At 41.5% G+C, this 18834-nt stretch overlaps 1 protein-coding gene across 3 annotated transcripts in view; it reads right to left on the bottom strand.

Moving 5' to 3' along the window:
- The window catches only part of LOC121547150 (nebulin-related anchoring protein), a 156931-nt gene that overhangs the window by 7025 nt on the left and 131072 nt on the right, over nt 1-18834 (bottom strand). For all 3 annotated transcript variants that reach the window (XM_041858267.2, XM_041858268.2, XM_041858269.2), the window contains one exon: nt 13528-13635. In XM_041858267.2, the coding sequence (XP_041714201.1) occupies nt 13528-13635 (108 nt within the window). The remainder of the gene's footprint in view (nt 1-13527; nt 13636-18834) is intronic.

Below are 18834 nucleotides of genomic sequence, written 5' to 3'. Positions count from 1 at the left end.
TAGGCCTATGGAACACTAGAGTCAAAGCAAATTAAAGTTGTCTTTAAGATAAAAATAATACAATTAATGAAAAACACATTCCACCAAATGGTTTTACAGTATTTTTAATTTTTAAAAATCTCTGTTTAAAGAACGAGTTTTGATGTGCGTCGAGGATGCCCATCCCTACCTCAGACATGGATTTTTTGGGGGGGAAGCGCTGTCACAGTGTCACCATTAACATGTTTAAAACCTGTCTCAGCAGCATATATATATTTGATGCTACAAGGATAGAAATGGCTTATTTAGTCGATATTACTTAACAAGCAAAGCAGAGCTGTTTTATTTTAAAATAAATCATATGGAATAAGGTTTTGAAGTGTCTGTCCTACATCTAGGAGATGTAAGAAAGCTCTGGAATTTTCTTTTTTGGACACATATTTAACCCCTTATTTTTGTTGGCACAAAACTACCTCCATACTTCCATTGATTTGTATGGGTTACCTTCAGACGAGTCCCGTGACACTTGTGGGGGTCATAGAGAAAAACACCATCGTGTTCGTGAGAGTCTCATCTTTCCATAGAAGGGTCATATTCATTTATAGCCCCAAACGGTTTGGACGCTACAGACAGAAGTTGGCACATCAGCGTTACCGAATTCAGACGAGTCCCGTGACACTTGTGGGGGTCATACAGCAAAACGGAGAACACCATCGTGTCCATAGAGTGGTCATAGGCCAAAACGTTCAGAGGCTACAGAAGTTTTTATGAGTAGACCGAATTTCGGGATGTTTCATGGTCTGACAAACACCGCTGTAGCTCGGCCATCTTCCACCGCAGATGCGGAAGGCCGACATAGGCGAATGCGGCATATTGAGACGCATATTGAAACAGATATCTCTAGCTTAAATTGACAGATTTTGATGGGGATTTTTTTATTATGTTACTTAAATTGGGGTGCATCATAGACTCTAAAGGATTTAAACACCAGTGGTGCAACTAGTGCTTTCTAACTGCACTGAACCACAACAGTGGCGGGAGGGAAGCAGGCGACAAGGGGAGCCTACGCCTATGCATGCCGTCATGAAATGGATTAGCGCAAGCCCTACCCATGTAATGAAGTAAGGCCTTAAGGATGACATGCACAGGGTATTATTACCAAATATAACTATCATGAGGTTGTGCTGAAAGGAATATTTTAAGGTTAATTTGATTTAATTTCAAAATACATGTTGCTTGAAATAAAGTTGCAATTTGTTTCCTTCATGTTATGTATCATCCTGGTGTAATTAATATGCAGTTCAACATTATCACCACAAGGGGTTAGCCAGGGTTTCTGTTAGCCGGTAAATCCCGGCTTTTGGCCTATATATATATTTTTTTTTTTTATATATACTTTGTTTATTGAATTTTCAGTACCAGCATTTAGTAAATAATTGCACTTGAAAGTTATTTGGTATGAATATGGAACAACAATTTGAAGACAACGATACAGCAAAACATGGAGAGACAGACATGAAAGAAAAAATAGACATTAAGTACATAAATAAGATAAAACACAAAAAAAAAAAAAAAAAAAAAAGGAAGAATATCTGTTTTGATCCAGTTGTTATAGGTCAGCTAGCACAGTTATTACCGTCCTTAACATCCGAGATGTCGTATATGCACATACCAGGCTTCTTACATCACCAATATATAAATATGCATCACTCTGGAACTGCAGGGAAATGTATTCTTTTGACATAAGAAAAGAAGGGGAGCCCACTTTGCATAAAATTTGTCTACAGACCCATTGAGTGTCTGTTTTATTTTCTCCAACTTTATGCAATTCAAAATAGATTTAATCCAAAGAGCATGAGAAGGGGCTGCAGAGGATTTCCATCTAAGTAAAATTAATCGTCTCGCTAACAACGTGACAAAGGCAATTACATCCTTATTCATTTTGGTCAATTGTATTGTGGGTAAGGAAACTCCAAATAATGCAATGAGAGGGTCTGGCTCGATCTGTGTGCCGCTTAATTCTGAGAGTGTGTTAAAGATGTCTTTCCAGAAACCAACCAGAGATGGGCAGCACCAAAACATGTGCACATGATTAGCAGGGGACTGGTTACATCGAACACAATTAGGGTTCACATCCTTGTAAATTTTTGATAGTCTTGCTTTGGTCCAGTGGGCCCTATGAATGAGTTTGCATTGGATGAGGCCGTGTCGAGCGCAAATAGAAGAGCTATGTACCCTTTTGAGTGCCTCTTCCCATAGTTCATCAGATATTTCCTCACCCAGTTCCTCCTCCCAAGAGGATTTGATATTGTTTAATGAGATGGCTTGTAGTGAGCAAATTTGACTATAGATTATTGACATTGTGCCTTTCTGATTAGGAAGAGGGGTGAGAAATGTGTCGAACTGTGTTCCACTAGAAAGGTTGGGGAATCCTGGATCTATGCTGCGGATGTAACTCCGGACTTGTAAGAATCTAAAAAAATGATGTCTGGGGAGACCAAATTTAGCTGATAGTTGTTGAAACGTACTAAATGTATTGTTAGTATACAGATCTCTGAATCTTTTAATACCGAGATTAGACCATGTTGAGAAAGCACCATCAATCATAGATGGGGGAAAAGCTGGGTTTGAGGCTACCGGAGCCAAGGAAGAGGTTGTTTGAAACCCAAAGTGGCGCCTAAATTGATTCCAGATCTTCAATGTTGTTTTGACACATGTATTGTTGGTGAAGGAGGAGTAAGGGCCTGTAATAGAGGAGTGAGCGAGGGAAGACAGTGATGCCGGTGTAGACGAGGCAGCCTCCATCTCCAGCCAAGTTGGGGGTGGGAATATTACTCTGCTCTGCAACCAGTACTGAATGATCCTAAGGTTAGCGGCCCAATAATAGAATCTGAAATCTGGTAGAGCTAGACCGCCGTCTGGTTTGGGCCTCTGCAAGAGCTGTTTTCGCATCCTAGGAGGCTTTTTGTCCCATATAAAGGGTAGAATTAGGCCGTCGATCTTTTTGAAAAATGTATTGGGTAGAAATATTGGAAGGCACTGATAGAGGTATAAGAATTTAGGGAGAGTATTCATTTTAATAGAGTTAATTCTAGCAACTAAGGAGAGGTGTAGCAAAGACCACCGTTCCAAATCGTCCTTAGTACGGGTTAAGAGAGGAGCAAAGTTGGCTTGAAAAAGGTTTTCAAACCTAATTGTGACATGTACCCCGAGATAAATAAAACTGCTGTGTGCTATTTTAAATGGCAAGTTATGTAAAGGGGATTTTTTTGCAGCCATGTTAAGTGGCATCAATTCACTTTTACTGAGATTTAGTTTATACCCTGATATGTGACCGAAGGATGCGAAAGTGGCAAGGGCAGCAGGGACAGAGACAGAAAGATTGGATGTGTATATTAATAAATCATCTGCATATAAAGACAGTTTGTGTTCGTGCCCGTATCTGACTATGCCTTTGATGAGGGGGTTGGAGCGAAGTGCTATTGCAAGTGGCTCTATGGCGAGGGCAAACAGTAAGGGACTTAAAGGGCAACCCTGACGTGTCGATCTTTGCAGAGGGAAGCGATCTGATTGAGTGTTATTAGTCCTGACAGAGGCTTGGGGGGGATGAGTACAGAAGTTTTATCCAGGTCATGAATTTGGAGCCAAAGCCAAATTTATTTAGAGTGTAAAAAGGTATTTCCATTCCACCCGATCAAACGCTTTCTCCGCGTCCAGGGATATAATGGCTTCAGAGGTATTGTTGACAGAAGGATTGTATATAATATTAAATAATCTTCGGAGATTGAAGAATGAGTGTCTATTTTTTATAAATCCTGTTTGATCCGGAGAGATAATTGATGGGAGGACTGTTTCTAGCCGCGTTGCCAGAATTTTGGCTAGAATTTTATAGTCCACATTTAGCAGGCTAATTGGACGGTATGATGCACAGTCAAGAGGGTCTTTGTTTTTTTAAGAATAACACAAATGGTTGCTTGAGTGAGAGTATGTGGGAGAGCACCATTTACAAATGCATCATTGTACATTTCAATTAGAATAGGGGCTATTTTGGTGATAAACTTTTTTATAAAACTCTGTCGGGTAGCCATCAGGCCCTGGGCTTCTCCCAGATTGAAGGGATTTGACAGCGTTAGACAGTTCTTCAACAGTGATCGGCTGCTCTAATTTTTTTACCAAATCCCGGCCGACCGAAGGCACAGATAGTGAGTGGAAGAAATTATCCAATTCCAGTGTATCCGCTTTACTTTCAGAGGTATATAGAGACTGGTAAAATCTCTTGAACTCCTCATTGATCCCCCCAGGATCTAATGATATCCCAGATGATGTACGAATTTTTGTAATCTGAGATGATGATGATTGTTGACGTAACTTGTGAGCTAATAATTTACTGGCTTTCTCTCCTTGTTCATAGTAAGTGCTCCTAGACTTGACAAGCATTTCAGTAACCTGGTCTGTTAATAGTGTGTCAAATTCTGCTTGCAGAGTTAAACGTTCCTTATAAATATCTGGGGATGGTGAAACGGCATAAATGTCATCTAATTGGGCAATACAGCGTGTTAGCATAGATAACCTATTCCTTTTCAATTTGTTCTCATGTGCGGTGTAGGAGATAATTTCACCTCTGATATAAGCTTTCAAAGTTTCCCAGAGAGTAGACGCAGAGATGTTTGGGGTTCTATTTGTAATCATGAAAAAGTCGATTTGACTCAAAACAAAGTTGACAAAGTGTTCATTACTGAGCAGTTGGGTTTTTAGTCGCCAAGGCGGTCGCTGATTGTCAACATTTTGAAAAGCTACTTCCATAGTAACAGGGGCGTGGTCAGATACAACAATTGGGTTATATGAACATGAAGTTATGGAGTGGAGGAGCCGGTCATCAACAAGGAAGTAGTCTATGCGCGTAAAAGTGTGGTGGACCGATGAGAAAAAAGAGTATGCTTTCCCAGCTGGATTAACCATTCTCCAAGGATCTGAGACTGCGAATTCAGACATAAAGGTTCGAACAACTCTAGCTGAGGTTGATAGGGTGGTAGGTTTAGTGGAGGATCGATCCAATTGTGGGTCTAACCAACAGTTAAAGTCACCTCCTAAAATCAACATATGGGTGGACATATCTGGGAGTGTAGAGAAAACCGATTTGAAAAAATCACCGTTGTCCCAATTAGGAGCATAGATATTAACAAGAAGAACCTTTGTATTGAGCAGCCTACCACTGACAATTATATATCTACCATGGGGATCTGCGATCACCTTAGAACATGTAAAAGGTACCGATCTGTGAAGTAAAATAGCCACCCCTCTCGCCTTACTCTGAAATGAGGAATGGAACACCTGACCCACCCATCTGCACCTAAGACTTGAGTGTTGTGATACCTTCAGATGAGTTTCTTGGAGAAAGATGATGTGAGCTTTCAAATGATGAAGATGGTGTAGTACCTTACTACGTTTAACTGGGTTATTTATGCCCCTGCAGTTCCAAGTAAGAAAATTAAAGCCATTCCCTCCAGCAGTATGGGCTACACTAGGCTGAGTCATATCTTAAGAGAGAGAGAGGATGTGTAAAGGACAAGGTACAATGTAAACTGAAGATCTTAGTTGAACCTAAAAGCGCAAATGTAAAAAAACAAAGACAAACGAAGAGGCACAAAAAACATATACAAACTATATACATGAACAAACCCTTCCCTCACACCCGCCCTTGCCGAAGCATCTCCCCAAATGAGATGCAAGCAAAACCCTAAATACGAAGAAAGTTTAGAGCTAAGCATGATAACTCTTACTCTGTGCTACCTAAGATTAGTGACCATTTAACTAGAGTAAGCCAAACATGAATAGAATGGTCCCCAATAGAGTCTAAGGAAAACTATCCTCGATTAAGAGAGGTTTAACCTCGACGCAGATGGTAAATAATCAGGCTGAAACAGCCATGCAGACCCCCAGATATTGGCATTAGAGGCGGCAAACCTGGGCTGGAAATAAAAAGATAAAGAAGAGAATGACATTCATATGTCGATGAACCCAGCAGAGATGGCTTCGTTAGTCACCCATTCGGCCTGCTAACTAGCCTGCTAGGAAGACCAGCTAGCCAACCATTTGTTACAAACCATGCGGTACAACAGCCGCTTTCACGTTCTTGTTGATGAAATCTGCCGCTATAGCCGGGTCCTCGAATCTGTGCATGGAACCGTCCGGTAAAGTCAGTCTCAAAACCGCAGGGTAGATGAGGCCGAACTTCACGCCCGGGCAGGTGTGTAGTTGGCGTTTCACAGCTCCAAAGCTAGCCCGCCTCTTAGCCACAGCTGTTGTGTAGTCCGCAAATATCGAGACTCTTTTACCCTTATGTAGAAGAGGGGATGCTTCTCCCGATCTTCTCAGTATGTCGTTGCGGACGTGAAAGAAATGCACCCTGATGACAAATGGTCGTGGGGGTTCTCCATCCCTGGGTCGGCTACGCAGAGTGCGGTGAGCCCGGTCTAGCAATGGCTTCTCCTCTAGCCCGAGCAGCTCCTGAAGTAGCTGGGCCATGTACTCCGTGGGTCTTGGGCCCTCCACTCCCTCCGGTATTCCCAGTAGACGAATGTTGTTCCTCCGCATTCTACTTTCCATATCTTCGCATCTATTATCGAGGAATGCCACCCTAGTTGTCAATGAGCCGACGCTAGCCTCTAGCTCGCTAATGCGAGTGCCGTGGTCTGTAGCCCCTCGCTCCAAATCCGATAAAGTCACCCCATGTGCGTCGAGCTTATTCTGTATACTCTCGATAGATTTTTTAAGCTCGTCTTTGATCGTTGATATCTCTGACCTGAGGTTGGTAGAGAGACAGTCAATTTTTCCGAAAATGTCGGCTTTGAGGGTGCCTATCACGGATTGTAGCATCTCCACAGTCAGTGTTTCCGTGGGGCCGGCATTGGTAGCGTTCGGTGGCGGGGTGAGTCGGGAGAAGTTGCAGGCTTGTTGCGGCCTGCTCTTGCAGACTCTGTTTTTGGTCGGGTTGATGTCATTACGAATTTAAATTTATTAAACTTGAACTGAGTTGTTTATGGGTCTCTTCAGACGCCTGGGCAAACAGAAATGTATGCAGTTTTGCAAAGTTAAATATATAAATTTGGTCACTAACTCAGGAGCGATAGGGAGACGCGTGCTACATCCTTGGCTTCCAACAGCGCCCCCCCCGGCCTATATATATTTTTTAAAGCCGATAAGTACATTTGTTGTCGGCCAAATTGTCCAGGAGAAAAAAATCCATTGCAAAATAATACTTTTTATTCATTGATGGAAATATCAGTCAATGTGCTCCAACTTCAAAAGCAAATATACTTCATAGTCTAATAAATCCTCAAGCTAATACATCCTCAATTAGTATTGGGTGTGTGTGTTTCTATTTTTACTCACACAAAAGAGCCGATGTCCTCATAGGGGACTTCAGCTAAGTGTACCCGGACTAGGCAAAATTGCCTGCTGAGAGGGGATTCTTTCTCCAAAACAGAGTAAAGACAACCTCAAGATTGCGCCTTCTTGAGGACAAACAACGAGGCTGATGCGCATCGCAAGCTGCTCCAAGGAGTTGGACAGTTTTGACTTCCCAACAGCAGCGGCTCACTTTGAGCAGGCGAAGGACCCGCCGCAAACGCAAGTAAATTAGAGGAAATGATTGTGTTCGTCAGGCCTGGTCCTAGCAGTTCTGCTGCCGCTCTAGTTCTGCTGCACCCCTGTGTAATGTAAAGTATAACGATTAGGAATGGATTGATAGACTAGAGTAGAGTAATGATGTGTATCATACGCAATTGGTGCATTTCAGATGCGCTTATTCAGTAGCACTTGGAAACAAGACATCATTGCCAACTATTCACATTGGAGAGTTACAGTGCATTCGGAAAGTATTCAGACCCCTTGACTTTTTCCATATTTTGTTACGTTACAGCCATATTTTTTTTCTCATCAATCTACACACAATACCCCATATTGAAAAAGCAAAAACAGTGTTCTATTTTTATTTGTGCAGATTTACTAAAACAAAAAAACATAAATACCTTATTTACATAAGTATTCAGACCCTTTGCTATGAGACTCGGTATTGAGCTCAGGTGCATCCTGTTTCCATTGAACATCCTTGAGATGTTTCTATAACTTGATTGGAGTCCACCTGTGGAAAATTCAATTGATTGGACATGATTTGACAGGATTGTATTGAGGCACAGATCTGGGTAAGGGTACCAAAACATTTCTGCAGTATTGAAGGTCCCCAAGAACACAGTGGCCTCTATCATTCTGAAATTGAAGAACTTTGGAACCACCAAGACTCTTCCTAGAGCTGGCTGCCTGGCCAAACTGAGCAATCGGGGGAGAAGGGCCTTGGTCAGGGAGATGACCAAGAACCCGATGTTCACTCCAGAGTTCCTCTGTGGAGATGGGAGAATCTTCCAGAAGGACAACCATCTCTGCAGCACTCCACCAATCAGGCCTTTATTGTAGAGTGGCCAGACGGAAGCCACTCCTCAGTAAAAGGCACATGACAGCCTGCTTGGAGTTTGCCAAAAGGCACCTAAAGACTCTCAGACCATGAGAAACAAGATTCTTGTGTCTGATGAAACCAAGATGGAACTCTTTGGTCTGAATGCCAAGCATCACGTCTGGAGGAAACCTGGTGCCATCCCTACGGTGAAGCATGGTGGTGGCAGCATCATGCTGTGGGGATGTTTTTCAGCAGCAGGGACTGAGAGACTAGTCAGGATCGAGGGAAAGATGAACAGAGCAAAAGTACAGAGAGATCCTTGATGAAAACCTGCTCCAGAGCACGCAGGACCTCAGACTGGGGTGAAGGTTCACCTTCCAACAGGACAACGACCCTAAGCACCCAGTCAAGACAAGGCAGGAGTGGCTTCGGGACAAGTCTCTGAATGTCCTTGAGTGGCCCTGCCAGAGCCCGGACTTGAACCCGATCAAACATCTCTGGAGAGACCTGAAAATAGCTGTGCAGCGACACTCCCAATGCAACCTGACAGAGCTTGAGAGGATCTGCAGAGAAGAATGGGAGAAACTCCTCAAATACAGGTGTGCCAAGCTTGTAGCGTCATACCCAAGAAGACTTGAGGCTGTAATGGCTGCCAAAGGTGCTTCAACAAAGTCCTGAGTAAAGGGTCTGAATACTTATGTAAATGTAATATTTCAGTAGTTTTCTTAAATAAATTTGCCTAAATATTTAGAAAAACCTGTTTTTGCTTTGTCATTATGGGGTATTGTGTGTAGATTGATGAGGGGAAAAAACGATATCATCAATTTTAGAATAAGGCTGTAACGTCACAAAATGTGGAAAAAGTCAAGGGGTCTGAATACTTTACGAATGCACTGTACAATGTTGCAACTAAGCAGCCAACTGTCTATAGTAGGAAACAGAGTTGTTATCAATAAGACACGTATATCACACATGACACGAGTCACGACCCCATGATAGTTCAAATTACAATAAACATAACATTTATTAACATCATCAAGTAGAACTGTAAAAAGAGTAATAGAATTTGAACTTTGGAAACAAGTGCTTTCGTAAATGCATGGCGCGGGCCTCGTTTCACAGGAGCATGGTAAAATAAGCTTTCTCGCAATGAACCAGCCTTAACGAATTTTGTTTATTTACATATCGAATTTTATTGTCCAACCTTAGTTTTATAATTTCTTAATTTTGTGGCCGCCTAGAGTGTCCTCTTTCAACTGCTGTGTTGCTGAATCGCAGCGGGAATGGGGAGTGGTTAATTTTAACCTGCTGCTTAAGTTCTACTAACCTGCTACGAAAAGTCAAATCTAACGTTAATTTAACAAAAGCTGGATCCTTTCTAGCCATGACCTGCCAGCCCTGGTGTTCATAGACAGCTATGTTTTGTTATTTATTAGGCCTAATTCAATTGTTCATGCCTAGACTAAATTAAATTAGAGAGGCCTAGATTGTATTTGAAAACAGCTGTTTTGTTATTTATTCATTAAAATGTTCATAACAATAGCCTATTAGGACAGGTTGTTCGCAAATTATACAAATATTATATTTTGGACAGGTTGTTCGCAAATTATACAAATATTATATTTTGAAGTTATGTTTTATTACTGGATAGGCTAAATGTTTTTTTCTTGATTTCAATCATATTCATTTATTATTTATAGCAGGGATGAAGATGCAATGGGCAATGTTTTGCTTTTCAATAATGTTGGTATAAGAACATCGTTCTACTTCATTTTATTAAAACTTTACAGGCTAATTTCTATTCTGTTAAGATTAATTACAATAATCTAAATGTGATTTTGAGCACCATGGGTGGACGCCCTAATGCGTTACGCACCCAATGCATATGGATGTCCGGTACATTTCTCAAATATCTGGTAAATAAAAATCTTGCCGGTCATGTTGCCGGCTGCAAATTTTCCTAAAGGAAACTCTGGTGTCAGCACTAGCTTTTGTATTATAGTCTAGCATTACTACATGTAAACAAACCACTAGCTAGGTTTTGTAACGTGAGGTCGATAATACATGCTTAGCACAAGCTAGATGTTCATTAAAACTACAGTATGTTTCTTAATTGAAACTAAGTGGGCAATACACCTGGGTAAAATATAGTTGCGTTTTGGAGGAAGCAGACTAGCAGCTAGGAGAGACAGATTGGTGAGGGGGGAGAGAGAGGTTGATAGTGGGGTAATTACTGCTGCTAGCTAACTTTTGGTGTAAACAATGTGGCTGTCAAACACTGGGCTCTTATTCTAGCTACATTTAGTGGGGAACCTCTTGGTTGCGCGTGTATAGAATGTGTTATTGTTTTGCCAGATGAAAAGGTCTATAGCACCAAAAAGGGTTCTGCTATTGTTACTAGCCAAATAACCCTTATTTGGCACTATATACAACAATTTGTGTAGACGTTCTTATCCAGAGCGACTTACAGTCAGTGCATTCAACTAAGGTTGGTGGGTTGTTCCAAGAAAATAAGGCCTTTTGCGTCCCTTTGATATTTTAAGTAGAAATTGTGCACCGGTATTGAATTTTAAAAGCCTGTGATATTAAATGAAGTGCCCTTTAATATAGATCACATGCTGAATTCAATAAATATGTGAATAAAGGCTTGCTAAAGTGCCAAAATTCTGCATTTTGACATGTCCCTCCGTCAACCCTGTGTCAATTCTAGGAAGATTTTAACCGACTTAATCCCATAATGTCTCAAAGTTTCACCATCATTGTAAAGCCCTAGTTATTTTGTTGCTTTGACAAAGTCATTTCTGAAGATTATTATGTGATTAGTGATTCATTTAAATCTGTCCCTCATTTGAAGGTCAACCCTGCTACGTCAACTGAACTCACGTTTTAATATGGTGAAACTATTCCTTTAAAAAAAACATCTAATAGTCCAATCATAGAGTAAAAGCAGCTGAGCTGGTTATACTCTTTTTGGCCTTTTTCTGGTGTTTTGTGTTGGAAAACTGAGCTGGTTGTGCATAACAAGTTAACCCTGTTACACATAGACAGGCTATAAATGTTTTAACCAACAACAACAAAAAATGGTGAAGCTTGCAATCAATTGACCCTTCACTAACCCCGCCTCAGAATTTTGGGCAACCAATGGCAGCGCTCCAATGGAAAACAAGTCTGACACCTTGGACAAGCTCACGTTCGAAACACATGAAGCCATAAATGCGTTTTTTGTCAGAAATCCCTTCTGGAACATGTGCCTTAATAACAAATTTTGTATTCCATCCATAAATATGAATACAATTGTTAAATTACGAGCCTAGTTGGTTTAGCCATGGAAAAAGACAGGAACCTTCCCGCTAGCCATGATTGGCTGAGATAATGGATGGGCTGGACATGCCGGGAGATGAGTTTGGATTGGTCTGCCATGTAGCATGCTTCTGTCTATAACGTGAGCTGTTCAGTACGTGTTCAGAGTCCTACAGCTATGACAATGTTTGTATTGGTAGTAGTATGAGTTGGGATTTTGCCGGTTCATTGTTTAGCTAGGTAGCTAGCTACATGTCTAATCAAAAGACTCCACTTCGGCCAGATTATTACATGACCCATCAAATTAGCCAGGTATGTCTGGGGGTGATTTCGGCCATCTATTGTATTTCATGAACACGTGTACATGTCTAGACAATAGTGACCCATCCACTTAGCTAGATGTGGCTTGGGGGTGGTTATAGCATTTCCTTCACATGACCCATCAATTTAGACAAGAGTCATCTAATAATGACAAAATATTTATAAAATATTCTTATCTGGACACTATCTGTTTTTGATATTGCTACTATGCAAGTAACCACTTCACTGTACCGTTTACACCTTCTGTATCCTGTGCATGTGACAAATAAACGTATATTTTATTTGATATAGGGTGTATTTGATATGGCCTCAAGTGAATCCTTAAAGAGATAGGTGGGGCTAATGCTTAAGAAGGTGTGAACGATGCTGAATGGGTGTAGACAAAGAAGAGCTCTCCAGTAGGTGTACCAAAACATTCAAGGGCCATTTTCTCAAAAGTGGTGTTACAAGTTTATCAACTTTCAAAGCAGAATTACTTTCCCATTGTTCCTTAACTGCAGTGTATGATATACAATTTTCTAGCTCTGAGTCTCTACTTTTATCCAATGTAAAAAACACAATTTCAAATGTTGCTACATAAGACCGAATAATTGATAATTGAAAAGTGCTCCAGGGTACATGTTACTGTGATTCCTGAAATGCAGAGCCTGTTGATGGAGTATTTTTAGAATCTGAAAATATACTTTTGTTACATTGTTTGCTAGCTCAGCTTGTTCGCTAGCTCTCAGTCTCATTGACCACCAAATGTTGCTGATGCTAGCTAGCCATTTAATATAACCTGTTTTCTCTAAATGTATGTTAGATGGCTAAGTTAGCCATGTTATTAATACAACTCCCATCTGGTCTGGTGTCGACATCATGATACGATTTGAGAGCACGAGCTAGCTCAGTGCCTAGCCACACTACAAACATAAGCAATTGTAATGACAGTCCACCACAACATAACCGAGAGTTTCCTGATTAGCAAGGGGTTGTCTGTGTTTAATTTAATTGTGTTTTGAAAACACATTTGAGATCATTGTGAGGGGATTTCGCCAGTGGTTAGAAGGGGGAATTGGACTTCCCAAGAAAATGTTGTCCAAGGTTGCAACAGTAACCAAGAGGGGCGGGACTTAGCAAAGGGTAAATTGCCCCTCCCTGTTGCACACAACAAGCTTCCATTCCCACTGTCACAAGGGGATATATGGCTGATTTAAGAGAGGGGAAATAGTTTTTTTATGAAGTTGAATGTGCTCTTTACGACAGAATGTTACAATTAGGTGAAATCAAACTTTTTTTTAACCAAGTTACACTTCTCAAAAGGCACCAAATTGGTGTAACGACCTAGGTAAGACAGAAACTTTCCTCAATAAAGCAGCTATCAGTAAAATCAGTCATAGTAAGTAAAAGACAAGTGTGAGTGCAAGAAAGACAAATAAAACAGTAATGTGTTAGTATTTTTTGTTTCTTTTTCTCTTGTGTAAAACTAAACTCACGTCACTGGCGATATTCCTGGAAGCCTTGGCCGTCTGGAAGGGAATAGCATCCAGCTTCAGGTCGTAGCCTGCCGACCTCATCTCGTCCCCAGACGCTTTATAGGCTTTCTGCAGAGGCCGGGACAGCGAGACAGACAGGCATGGTTACTAAACCAGGATAGTTAATGTGTTTCACTATGTACTGTTTCATACACAGTATGCATGAAGATCTGGTTGGGTTACACCCACTGTTTTAGGACATGGTTTATTAATTTTAAAAAACAAAACTATATCGTCCATTCTTGTGGCATGGAAATGTGTATTTAGGCTTTACTCTGGTGTTTTGGTCTGGTACTTAATTGTACGTATGTCAAGTAATTACACCGTATATAACAAGGTCGATAACAGTACTTGCTTGGTACAAAATGATACATTTCCAATCATGCACCCCTACAAAACAGAGGAGTAATTATCGGGCAGTACATTCAGAAAGTATTCAGACCTCTTCCCCTTTTCCACATTCTGTTACGTTACAGCCTTATTCTAAAATGGATTGAATTATATTTTCCCCCTCATCAATCTACACACAATACCCCATAATGAAAAAGCAAAAACAGGTTTTTAGAAATTGTTGCAAAAAAACAAACAAAAATTATTTAAATAAGTATTCAGACCCTTTGCTATGAGACTCGAAATTTAGCTCAGGCGCATACTGTTTCCATTGATCATTTTTTAAACATTTTAGTCATTTAGCAGACGCTCTTATCCAGAGCGACTTACAATTAGTGAGTGCATACATTTTCATACTGGCCCCCCGTGGGAAACGAACCCACAACCCTGGCGTTGTAAGCGCCATGCTCTACCAACTGAGCTACAGTTGAGATGTTTCTACAACTTGATTGGAGTCCACCTGTGGTAAATTCAATTGATTGGACATGATTTGGAAAGGCACACACCTGTCTATATAAGGTCCCACAGTTGACAGTGCATGTCAGAGCAAAAAACAAGCCATGAGGATGAAGGAATTGTCCGTAGAGCTCCGAGACAGGATTGTGTCAAGGCACAGATCTGGGGAAGGGTACCAAAACATTTCTGCAGCATTGAAGGTCCTCAAGAACACATCATTCTTAAATGGAAGAAGTTTGGAACCACCAAGACTCTTCATAGAGCTGGCCGCCCAGCCAAACTGAGCAATCTGGGGAGAAGGGCCTTGGTCAAGGAGGTGACCAAGAACCCGATGGTCACTCTGACAGAGCTCTAGAGTTCCTCTGTGGAGATTGGAGACTAGTCAGGCTTGAGGGAAAGATGAACGGAGCAAAGTACATAGAGATCCTTGATGAAAACCTGCACCAGAGCGCTCAGGACCTCAGACTGGGGCGAAGGTCACCTTACAACAGGACAAGGACCCTAAGCACACAGCCAAGACAACGCAGGAGTGGCTTCGGGAAAAGTCTGTTAATGTCCTTGATTGGCCCAACGAAGCGTTACTGCACAGCTATTTTCATGTCTCTCCTAAGTTGTTCGATCGGGTTCAAGTTTGAGAGAATCTCCAGAGAAGAATGGGAGAAACTCCCCAAATACAGGTTTGCTAAGCTTGTAGCGTCATACCCAAGAAGACTCAAGGCTGTAATCACTGCCAAAGGTGCGTAAACAAAGTACTGAGTAAAGGGTCTGAATACTTATGTAAATGTGATATTTCAATTTCTTTTTAAATATAAATGTGCCAAAAAATTATAAAAACCTGTTTTTGCTTTGTCATTATGCAGATGAGAAGATCTGTGATCACGAAACCCATCAATATTGCCAACTACATTATAAATTAAGAAGATTAGCAAACTTGGGCATGAAATGATAGCAACAAATGCCAACCCTACACATACAAGTATAACTGACCAAATGACGAAAGACAAGCATTGTAATTTTGAATTCCGTAAAGTGAGTGTGGAAGAGGTGAAATAAATATTGTTGTCTATCAACAATGACAAGCCACCAGGGTATGATATCTTGGATGGAAAATTACTGAGGATAATAGCGGACAATATTGCCACTCCTATTTGCCATATCTTCAATCTAAGCCTACAAGAAAGTGTGTGCCCTCACATCTAGAGGGACGCAAAAGTCATTCCGCTACCCAAGAATGGATTTCATGTAATGGACATACACAAAATAGTCAAAATTGGTGAAGTGAAATGAAAAAAATAACTTGTTTCAAAAAAATTCTACAAAATAAATAACGGAAAAGTGGTGCGTGCATATGTATTCCCCCCCTTTGCTATGAAGCCCCTAAATAAGATCTGGTTTAACCAATTACCTTCAGAAATCACATAATTAGTTAAATAAAGTCCACCTGTGTGCAATCTAAGTGTCATATGATCTCAGTATATATACACCGGTTCTGAAAGGCCCCAGAGTCTGCATCACCACTAAGCAAGGGACATCACCAAGCAAACGGCACCATGAAGACCAAGGAGCTCTCCAAACAGGTCAGGGACAAAGTTGTGGAGAAGTACAGATCAGGATTGGGTTATAAAAAAATATCAGAAACTTTGAACATCCCACGGAGCACCATTAAATCCATTATTAAAAAATTGAAAGAATATGGCACCACAACAAACTTACCAAGAGAGGGCTGCCCACCAAAACTCACGGACCAGGCAAGGAGGGCATTAATCAGAGGCAACAAAGAGACCAAAGATAACCCTGAAGGAGCTGCAAAGCTCCACAGTGGAGATTGGAGTTTCTGTTCATAGGACCACTTTAAGCCATACACTCCACAGAGCTGGGTTTTATGGAAAAGTGGCCAGAAAAAAGCCAATGCTTAAAGAAAAAAATAAGCAAACACATTTGGTGTTCGCCTAAAGGTATGTGGGAGACTCCCCAAACATATGGAAGAAGGTACTCTGGTCAGATTAGACAAAAATTGAGCTTTTTGGCCATCAAGGAAAACGCTATGTCTGGCGCAAACCCAACACCTCTCATCACCCCGAGAAGACCATCCCACCATGCTTCACTGTGGGGAGGTTTTCATCGGCAGGGACTGGAAAGGTCAGAATTGAAGGAATGATGGATGGCGCTAAATACAGGGAAATTCTTGAGGGAAACCTGTTTCAGTCTTCCAGATATTTGAGACTGGGACGGAGGTTTACCTTCCAGCAGGACAATGACCCTAAGCATACTGCTAAAGCAACACTTGAGTGGTTTAAGGGGAATCATTTAAATGTCTTGGAATGGCCTAGTCAAAGCCCAGACCTCAAACCAATTGAGAATCTTTGGTATGACTTAAAGATTGCTGTACACCAGCGGAACCCATCCAACTTGAAGGAGCTGGAGCAGATTTGCCTTGAAGAATGGGCAAAAATCCCAGTGGCTAGATGTGCCAAGCTTATAGAGACATACCCCAAGAGACTTGCAGCTGTAATTGCTGCAAAAGGTGGCTCTACAAAGTATTGACTTTGGTAGGGGGGGGTGAATAGTTATGCACGCACAAGTTTTCAGTTTTTTTGTCTTATTTCTTGTTTGTTTCACAATAAAAAAATATTTTGCATCTTCAAAGTGGTAGGCATGTTGTGTAAATCAAATGATACAACCCCCCCCAAAAAATCCATTTAAATTCCAGGTTGTAAGGCAACAAAATAGGAAAAATGCCAAGGGGGGTGAATACTTTCTCAAGCCACTGTAGCCAACCAATCAGCCTGTTACCAACCCTTAGTAAACTTTTGGAAAAAATGGTTTGACCAGATACAATGCTATTTTACAGTAAACAAATTAATGTTGGGCCTCCCGAGTGGCGCAGCGGTATAAGGCACTGCAACGCAGTGCTAGAGGCATCACTACAGACCCGGGCTGTATCACAACCGGCCGTGATCGGGAGTCCCGTAGGGCAGCGCACAATTGGCCCAGCGTCGTCCGGATTAGGGGACGGTTTCGCCGGAGGGGGCTTTACTTGGCTCATCGCGCTCTAGCGACTCCTTGTGGCGGGCCAGGCGCCTGCAGGCTGACCTCGGTCGTCAGGTGAACGGTGTTTCCTCACACACATTGGTGCAGCTGGCTTCCGGGTTAAGCGGGCGGGTGTTAAGAAGCACAGGTTTGGCGGGTCATGTTTCGGAGGACGCATGACTCGACCTTTACCTTCCGAGCCCGTTGGAGAGTTGCAGCGATGAGACAAGATCGAAATTGGGGAGAAAAAGGGGGTAAAATACAAAAACAAAAATGACCCGCCAAACTAGTCGACTGGTCGATTGTTTGGTCGACCAAGCTTCTTTTTTTTCGAGCAGTAGTATATATATTTATTTATGGCACACGAGACACCTGACTGATTCGCACCCATCTCAGTGAACTAATCCATTCCGGAGGCTGAGACCAATCCATTGCGGAGGCCGCGCACTCTACACACACATACACATGGATTTTGTGTTGTAGATATGTAGTAGTAGAGTAGTGGCAGCAGCTAATGGGGATCCTTAATAAATACAAATACACGTTTATTGGTCAACAGTGTCCATGTTGTTTGAGATGCTATCCTGGAAAGTATTGCGTTGAGAAACCTTGCTCCATAGATGCTATATATCAACGTTTTATCCAGATCGGCCCAGTGGTTCCAGAAGAGATGTAATTTAGGTGTTTTCCGCAAAATTAAAAATGGCGGAAAATCCATCATGGCGGACCTTATGGGTCCTTGAGGTAAATTTGTTCCTTGTCAGGAGAGTGAACTAAGCACAGAATTGTATGACTCTAGGTTACACGGGTGAGGGGTGTGACCTTTTAAAGTTTGCATGTTAAATCTATTGTTATAGCGCCACCATGTGGCCAATTGGCATGGCATTGGATGAGAGGGTGTCGCCTTTGGCCCTTTTCCATCATCCAAGGTTGCATTTTCCTAGGCCTTATCATCTCAGAGGAATTTTCATTTTAATTTGGCCTTACGGAAGAAGATGTATAATAAATATAGCTGCAAGCAGCAACGCCAGGGTTCAAGTTGCAGGCCCACTGTGCCACCATCAGAATAAATTGGACACATCACCCTAGGAGGAGCTACTTCTGTACTCCTTACCACGCTTGCCAAATATCACATTTCAAAATTAAACAGATCATGCAATATGCATATTTTGGACAATTTTTTATGCTATAGACTACTTTAAACGTCTTCTTCTCCAGAACCGCTGGACCGATCAGTACCAAATTTGGTATATAGCATCTACGAATGCACATCTTCAAACGCAATATTTTCCAAGACTTGCTCAAACATAATGGCCACAATAATCTAATGAGCTTGTATGAATGATTTTCCGTTCCAACAATGCCCCCATGCGGCCAAACTAACCATACTTG

The sequence above is a fragment of the Coregonus clupeaformis genome, chromosome 31 (genome assembly GCF_020615455.1).
Source record: "Coregonus clupeaformis isolate EN_2021a chromosome 31, ASM2061545v1, whole genome shotgun sequence".
In the NCBI taxonomy this organism is placed as follows: Eukaryota; Metazoa; Chordata; class Actinopteri; order Salmoniformes; family Salmonidae; genus Coregonus; species Coregonus clupeaformis.
The sequence above is the reverse complement of the archived record's forward strand: the minus strand, read 5'-3'. Positions and strand labels throughout refer to the sequence as shown.